The 8,242-nt window shown below is 50.2% G+C and overlaps 3 protein-coding genes across 3 annotated transcripts; 1 reads left to right on the top strand and 2 right to left on the bottom strand.

The window, feature by feature from the left end:
- Nucleotides 1–73: 73 nt before the first annotated feature.
- EPUS_03672 (uncharacterized protein) lies at nt 74–391 on the top strand (the record flags this gene model as incomplete). Its single annotated transcript, XM_007806519.1, has 1 exon — nt 74–391. One exon carries the CDS (start codon nt 74–76, stop codon nt 389–391), a length of 318 nt encoding a protein of 105 aa, XP_007804710.1.
- Nucleotides 392–1,237: 846 nt separating this feature from the next.
- On the bottom strand, nt 1,238–2,439 carry EPUS_03671 (uncharacterized protein; the record flags this gene model as incomplete). Its single annotated transcript, XM_007806518.1, has 4 exons — nt 1,238–1,437; nt 1,492–2,018; nt 2,089–2,340; nt 2,399–2,439. The coding sequence occupies 4 exons, from the start codon at nt 2,437–2,439 to the stop codon at nt 1,238–1,240; spliced, it is 1,020 nt and encodes a 339-aa protein (XP_007804709.1).
- Nucleotides 2,440–4,646: 2,207 nt separating this feature from the next.
- On the bottom strand, nt 4,647–8,054 carry EPUS_03670 (uncharacterized protein; the record flags this gene model as incomplete). Its single annotated transcript, XM_007806517.1, has 2 exons — nt 4,647–7,739; nt 7,824–8,054. The coding sequence occupies 2 exons, from the start codon at nt 8,052–8,054 to the stop codon at nt 4,647–4,649; spliced, it is 3,324 nt and encodes a 1,107-aa protein (XP_007804708.1).
- Between the last annotated feature and the right edge of the window lie 188 nt (nt 8,055–8,242).

Below are 8,242 nucleotides of genomic sequence, written 5' to 3'. Positions count from 1 at the left end.
GGTGGTGGCGGTGCGCGAGCCCGAGCTGCAGATCCGCCGGCTGTTGGAGCGGGATCGCGCCCAGGGTGGCGCCATGACGCGCCACGAGGCCACGGAGCGCGTGCACAGTCAGTGGGATGTTAGGCTTAAGGCGGAGAGGTGTCTAGCCAGGAAGGAGGGGGAGGAGGCGAGGGGGTTGGTCATCTGGAATGATGGCGATAAGGAGGAGTTGAGGAGGGAGGTCGGGCTGGTGATGGAGAAGGTGAGGAGGACGAGTCCGCGGTGGTGGAGCTGGGTTTGCTTGCTTGTTCCACCTGTCGGGTTCGCGGCGGCATCGTGGCAGCTGGTCAGGAATCTGCTGGATAGCTGGGCGTGGAAGAGGCGACGGAAGATGGAGAAGGCGAAGCTGTGAATGCTGATGGACGTTTCAACCTACAGGGAAAAAACAATCAGCTCCATCCCGAGGGCTGACATCTTGCTCCATCCTCGCCAACACGCGAGCGAAAATGATCAGAGCGGCCATTGCTCGTCACTACCCGAGTTCCGGCCTGGCAATCGGCGACTCGAACGAAGACTACCCATCTACGCACGACATCGATTAGACTAAAAGACATACACCCCACACAACATTCCCGAACCGCTCCCTTCCACGACACCAAATCTGGCCCCCCCAAAAAGAGCAAAAAACCTCTACGCTGATCGAGCCATCACCCTTTACAGAACACACCCCCCATCATGGCCGAGCGATTGCCCGTCATTCATTACACGGTGCGATAAGAACTGCAGGCATGCTCATGGCGAAGCGATCCTCGCGCTAGAGGGAGCAAGCACTAGTTAAGGCACAGAGATTGAAATTATACATCCCAGGCTAATATCAAGAAGAGAAAGAAAGAAAAAGAGGGTCGGACATGCCGTCATGGAACCTCTCGAGGAGGCGAAGGGGATTGTGTTCTATCTCTGAGCCAGCGAGTGCTAATGCTAGGGCAGCGGTCTCTGGCTTTTCAAGACGACGCTGCCGCTGTGCCCTGAAGATCTGGAAGGTTGGTCGGGGGACGCAGTCAACGGTTCACAAGAGGTTTAGGAGTTGCCATCCAGAGCATGAGATTAGGATTGTACACAAGTTATAGAGAAAGGCGCGGGGGGAGATATAGAGAGAGAGAGAGAGCGAGCGAGCGAGAGACTTGGTCATGCGAGCTTAAGGGGTGCTGCCGGTGCTGCGAGACTGAATCGGCACAGGCAACGAGGTCATGCATTTATATTATTGCACTTTTGCCTTCAGCTCTGGCTGCTTGTTCCCGCGGCTCTGGAATTGCCGTTTCAAGGCCATGAGTTTGAGCCATTCCTCCGCACATTTGCGGATGGGTGAGAGACCGTGAGAATCCTCCCAGTTGAACAGCATCTCTGCTGTACCTCTGTGCTGCTGGTCTCCATTGGTTAACCCGTAGTATTTTGTAGACTCTGGCGTGCTTCGGCAAGACTGGCACCCACTGCCGTGTTCACTTCACGGCGCACCATTCTGCTCTTCCGTCTTGACATCCATATCCGCATCTCCTCCACCACCACCACTTCCTCCGGCCAGAACCTTGATCTTGGCCTCCTCACCATTCTCCCCCTTCACATCCGGATCCTCACCAGGCGTCACCGCGACCACGTTGCCCTCCTCATCCACAAACTCAAAGCGGTACCGACTCAGCAGATGCGGGATCGCACTCAGCTGCGGCCCATAGCGCGCCGTGTTATCATACAGCTCGAACAACGGCACCGCCAACAGCTTCATATTCTTGGGCACGCTGAGCACCTTCTTCCGCGGCAGCTGGATCAGATACAGCTTCTTGCACTCCTTGGGCCGGGTGACGTGGCCGGGGAGGAAGGGGTACATGAAGGTCTCGAAGTTGGGCCGCCACCACTGGGCCAGGGTGTCGCCGATCTCCCAGTCGGCGTTGGGGTCGCTGCTGGTGTTCTGCGGCGCCAGACGCTCGTTCAGCCGCGACTTGAACCCGCTGATCTCCTCGGCCGACGCCGGCAGGTAGTCGCCCGGTCTAGTTGGGGGATCCACAACGGTCAATTTCAAGAAATGCAAATGTAGGACTTTGGGAAATGCTTCCTTACAGTTTGAAGAAGGCATTGGCAATCTGCAGCATCAGCACGTGAGGATGGTTGTGTTCGTGGCAGACCAGGATGCCCTCACATGTCCGCCGCATGCCATGTTGCTCGTAGTGTTCTTCTAGTCGCTTCAGGCGCGCAATGACTGATGGATCCTCTTCGGGTTGTGTATCTTTGGTGCCAAACGTGTAGTTGGAGAGAGGGTACAGGCGGATGGTTTTGGGCTGGTTGGCGGAGAAGGATTTCGGAAGGATGGGGCTATACACGTAAGATCAGCATGTAGCTTCTGGCATTGGCACGCGGGGGATCCTCTGACGGATAAGATGTCTGAAGTGCAGTGGTGGTTATGGTCGACATGGTGGAAGAGGGCGGCTCAGGGAGAATGCGCCAACGGGCGCTGGAGTGGTTAGGGCGCAGCCAATTGATTCAAGACCTGTGCCAGAGTTGTATGCGCAGCTTCTCTGCCTGAGATTTCGGTATATATGCGGGAAGCGTATTCAAGAACGCTCAGGTAATTGTGTGGAGGAACTGTCAAATACAAGCAAGGTACGGAGTATCCAGCAGCGCCAAGCATTTTTCACGCGAGGCCATTGCTTATGTAAAATCGTTGCCAATGCCGATGCCCCTTCCGGTTTAGCCCACCATCGCCGCTTCGCCCAGGTATACGGAGTAAAGACGGCGTTACTCCTTGATCTCCTCTACAGATCCTCCTGTTCTGTCTTCTACTCCTTCCGCCTCTCTCGCCCCCCTCACGAATAGGCTTTTCTTTCTGTCTGTTACATTGCCATCCTAACCTTGTAACGTTAGGTGCTAATGACGTCCTTTACGTAATTTCGTCTTTGTCTTGATCTAATTATCTTACAGATTGTCTTATGTTTGTATTTAATTCTTCTTTTAATCAACTCATTCCATTATCAACATAATCACAAATAGTAACTTTTGTTGGAAATAGACAGGGCAGAAGCAGTATGTTGCCATGGCGTGGCCAGAGAGATTATAGATTCTATCTAGAACAGGGGCAGATATTTATCTATCTGCACTAGCATTGATGTCATGTGACATATCACATGACCTTGGCGTGCCCTGCGCATGCCCTATGCATGGCCCTCGAATGGGTCCCAAATGCACTTCTCAACAACTTTCATATAAAATTTAAATTTTTCTTTTATTCAATAAGAATACCACAGTAGAACAGACGTTCGGTAGGACCCTAGATGGATTAAGGTGTTGGATAAGCCATATTGGGCTTCAAGGCTGTGACTTGTTTCCTCTTACAGTCCTGATTGGGCATTGTAATTCTTCCAGCTCAGCGGGCCGTGTGTCTATGATGCAATACTAAGCTTAAGGTCCTGATTAGTTTGCAGTATTCCATTAGAAAATACGCAGAATTTACAACCGAGTGTGGATAACGTCAGCTAGGTGGAAAACTGAAAATACACCACAAGTGAAATCACAGCGTCCGAATTATCGCTCCTTACGCCATATCTCTCTCTCGAACGGAACAACACACACTTCATGAGAAAAGGTCTTCTCTGGTAACAACAGAGAAGAATATATTGTTCCATCTACTTACAGTTCCCGTGCTTACGGGATACCCTGAGAAGCGCTTTCCACATGATCGACCATTCAGGATGGAAACTGTAACTATAACTAGGGAATAAGTGTCTTGTGTCCGACTATCTCCTGTCACTGAATGGGTTGCCTTCCTAGTTGAGAATAACACTCCCGCGATCTAGCATTACAATTCTTGGCAGTAGGAACAACAAAGATGTTCATTTTTTTTGCTGTAGACTTAGCGGAAGAGCTGCAGCCTTAGCAGAGAAAATACCAAAATTTTGAAAATTTGATGTTCCTTCTGCCAAGGCTACAGCAGAATTATGACACTAAATTGCGGGAATGCTATTCAGTGACCCAGGGGATAGTCCAGTCAGATTTTCCAACAAAGGAAGAATGTAAGTAATTAAAAATTTTCTTTGGAAAGTACATGAAAGAAGATATGAAAGTACTTTTTCAGTGGAAGTGGTCTGGGAGTGGTCTGGCAGTGGTCTGATGGTGAAAGTTGAGTGCAGATAAGACGAACCTGAGGTTGAGACGAGATGCGACCAATTTGTGTCAGATGAGAGGACAATGGACTTATGGCCAAATGCGCCATGTTCAGGAGATCAACAAGACTGGACAGATCTGCCCTAACACCGGTCCCATTTTCAAGCCCTCCATCAGGAGAGGTGCAAGAAACGGCTGCTGACAGCGATGTGGTCGCCATCTTGACCGACGTGATTATGGACGATGGCGTGCGCAGGGAGGGGAAGTAGTTTTATGGAGGGTAGTGATGTTGACAAAAAGAGTGGTAGCACGTTACATGACCCGAGGGGCAACAGGTTTTAACAACGGCATCAGATGCCCCGGAAACCAGTGTTGTGCTGTGGAGTGGAAACGTCCATTCCGTCGCTTATTCATAGTGATAGATGCTCCAAGAAAATCTATTGATGAAATCTACTCTATCATCACACGAATGACAGGAGATGCGGCGTGCTCTAATGCTGCCTTCTATCTATCCCAATCTTTCATAGCTTTGGTTCCATCTCTTCGAATTCGCTCAGATCTACCAATGGCCGGGGACCCTCACTGACCCGCAAGCCTGCTTTCCAAGTATCCACATTCTCAACCATGACAGGCGGTATCTTCTCGACAGTTCCACTGGCTGCTGCATCTTGCTCGGCTTCTTGTTCCTGCTCTTTCGCAGCGGATTTCGACTTGATCCCCAAGGTCATGAACAGAGGAGGCAGCGCTTCGTGCAACTGCGCTGCAATGGAGTCGATCTTTTCATCAGGAAGAGATGATTCGGCGTACGCCTTGACCGCGGAGAGCACACCTTCTTGATCACCTGATGGGATGTCGACCTTGTCCAGAGAGGCTTTCAATGTCTCAGGATCACAGCTGACACCTGAGCTGCTCAGGAATTTGCTCAGTGCATCTAGGAGAGCTTCGCTTTGCTGTTGTGGAGACAACTTTGCCTCTTCGTTCGGCGTACTCTGTGCGACCATATGTACAGATAACTTCGCTCGCGTCTTCGAGTGCGGATCGATAAACTCATTGTAGAAGTCTTGTATGTCTCCCTTGTTCAGCTGTTTCAGCTCCACCACATCATGGTCCAGCTTGTAGAAGTCAAAGTACTCATTCCCAATATTATCCGCCAGCCTTGCCGTCTCGGATGCCAAGTTTTTGAGCTTTTCTTGCTTTCGATTGATGACGCTCCGTCTGTGAGCTTCGAATTCCGAATCGCTCATTCTCTCAAGGTCAGCTCTGAATCTTGAGAGGTGTGCTTCTATCCTCCCTTCGAGATAATCTGGATCCTTTTCGGATTGGATAAGGACGCGGTAAAGGATACTCGCAGTGGATAATCGCGCTCCGCTGAAGACGACATATCCAAGCTGCTCCTTTGTTCTTAGCTGGTCAAATGTTGGTTCATGCAGCATCTGCGCAAAAAGTTGAGCCTTGGCCTTCAGCTTGCGGTCTGTTCTATCACCAATGAGCAGACTATATTCAATCGCATGGTTGACGTTGCCAGGATCGACCAAACTTCGTCGATATGTGTAATTACTTCCAGATGGTAAGACCATGTCTCTTCGTAAATGCCATAAAGATTGCGGGAGGGGTCGAGGTTTGAGAATGGTTTCAACCAGGTTCGCCATCTTCAGAGCATCTTCTTTGTATAGATTTCCATGAGCTAGAATCTCAATATGGTTGTGGCCCAAAATTTGAGGAATAAACGTCTGAACATCATCGGCCTCAATGTTTGGCAGCTCAGCCGCATATTGGTGGTTGATCCAGGATTGCTCGTGCGTGAGCCATCGGACATAACCGCCAACCTGGTAGTATGGCTTTTGGTAGTCCCAATTCTTGTATCCCCGGGATATCCGCTCTTTGATGATCTTGAATCGGTCTGGGCCGACTTTTAGCTCTTTCATGCTTCGTAGAACCTTCTCTAACAGGACGGGTAGCTTGTCACTGTAGCCCCCAATATTAACATCGATACCGAGCACCGTCCCAGACGTGTTGTACACAAGGCCTGAAATATCTGCATCGTAAGCATATTCGGACAAAGAGTCTTTGACCAATTCACAAAATAGCTTAGTCTTGACGTGGTTCGCGGGTGTGGCATAGGTCATGGAACTGCGTATCGTGATGAGAAAATTCGTCTTTGGTACCCAGAACCTATCATCCTTCTTGTACCATACCCGCATCATCTCATCGTGTCTAATCAGCTTCGGTGCCGTCGCCGGCTCTGTTGTAACCTTCTTCTCCACGTCTAACCTCGTCGGGATAAACTCGTTCTTGTGTGGGAGATGCAGCTCCTTTGGTCTTTCTCTCGCTCCACTTTGCCATGACTTATGAAGCTCTGACAGCAGGTCTTCCGGTATGTCCTGGACTGCATACTCTGTACCGTACCACTTCTCCTTCTTATCAAGGCGGACTGGTTGATCTTGGCTGACAATCATCATCCGAAAATTGTCTGGTCGCAGATACTGCATGGCCCGAACGATTCCATCAGGGTCAAACTTCCGCAATTTGGTAGAGCCACTAAGCAGCCATTCTCTAGGAAGAGGCTTCTGCATAACAGCACTAGTAGCACTTGTGAAGCGGCTTGCTGGCGACTTTTGCTTGAACCTAAAGTTGACATCCCCAATGGTCTTCATCTCGTCAAACATCCACTCCAACGGTGGCTGCTCCTTCATCAATGATATGTACTGGAAGACAACCTTCATGACGTCCTGATAATATTCTAACCCGTCTGGCGTCAGGCGAATGTCGAGATCAAAGAATGCAGTGCCGGGACAGAGTGGATAGTACCCGCAGGAAAGACCGTTTGCCCATCCTTTCTCTTTGATATAAGCCAGAATACTGCCCGGACCTTCGTGACCCAATAAGTGACCCAAGAATCGTGACGGCTGTGTTTCGTATAGGTCTTCCTCATCCGGATAGGGAAACCACATCTCCAAAGTTCTGGACTCCATTACTGGTTTCGCAAAAATCTGAGTTGACAGCTCTGCCTTGGTGAAAGGCTGCTCTGGGCCATCCCATCGATTCTCAGGCAGATCTTTGTTCTTTACGCCTGTGAACAACTCATCGACCCACTGTTCTAATTCATCGAGAGGCTCTTTACCTAACACGACCAACTTCATACGATTTGCGGAATAATGCTTCTCATAGAACTCAATGAATTTCTCACGGATCTTGACGCCTCGCTTCTCCGGAAGGTCGCGAAGAGTTTCCAGATTACCAGTAGAAAATTTGGAAAAAGGATGCTTCGGATTTGATATTGTCCTCGACAGCTGTGTAAGGCGCCACTGGTCGCTCTGAAGATTTTTCTTGTTTTCTGAGTCGACAGCTCGGAGTTCTCGGTCAAGCGTTGACTCCAGAAAGAGCGGTTCAACAAAGAACTGGGCGAATCGATCGAGTGCCCCGTAGAAGGGGCTGCGAGAAGACGCTACGCCGTTGACCGGTGGAGAGGCGGCATTATCAACCTCGGTAGCGTTCTCAGCCTCACTTGATGCTGCACATTCAAAGAAATAGTTCGTCTGTGTTGGAGCAGTGTAGGCGTTCGAGTGTCCAGCATGAGAACTGAGATACGAGCTATATTCGTTCTCGACTGGGTACTGTGGAAGGCGTCAGCGGTGGCATAGATCGAGATTATGTCAATTTCATGAAACGCAACGTAGAATCTAGGGATTGTATCACACCTTCTTTGTCCCCATAAACAACAAATGCTCGACGGCATGAGCCATTCCGGGCATGCTGTCGTCGTCAGAGTAACTTCCAACGTTTACGTTCATACTCGCGCTAGCCTTGTCTGTTTCCGGGTCATGTACCAGGAGAGCTTGGAGCTTGTTCGGAAGCTCGATGACTCGATAGGATCTATCATCGAGAGAAGGCCTCTCAAGATCATCTGTGATTCGGCGTACGTTGGCCATGATGGAACGAGTTAGGCAGGGTGTTCGTGGTGGGCGGAGGGCAACTGGAAACGAAACACGGCCGGTTTGTCTGCAGAAAGCGGCGGATCCAAGAACAAGATGGGTCCTCGCTGCAACACTGAGGAGCATGCTATGTGCTCCGAGGTCGTTGACGAGCGGTGACCGTAGAATCACAGAATGATTGGGAT

This window comes from Endocarpon pusillum, assembly GCF_000464535.1.
Source record: "Endocarpon pusillum Z07020 unplaced genomic scaffold scaffold5524, whole genome shotgun sequence".
NCBI lineage: Eukaryota > Fungi > Ascomycota > Eurotiomycetes > Verrucariales > Verrucariaceae > Endocarpon > Endocarpon pusillum.
This window is presented reverse-complemented; position numbering and strand designations above follow the sequence as displayed.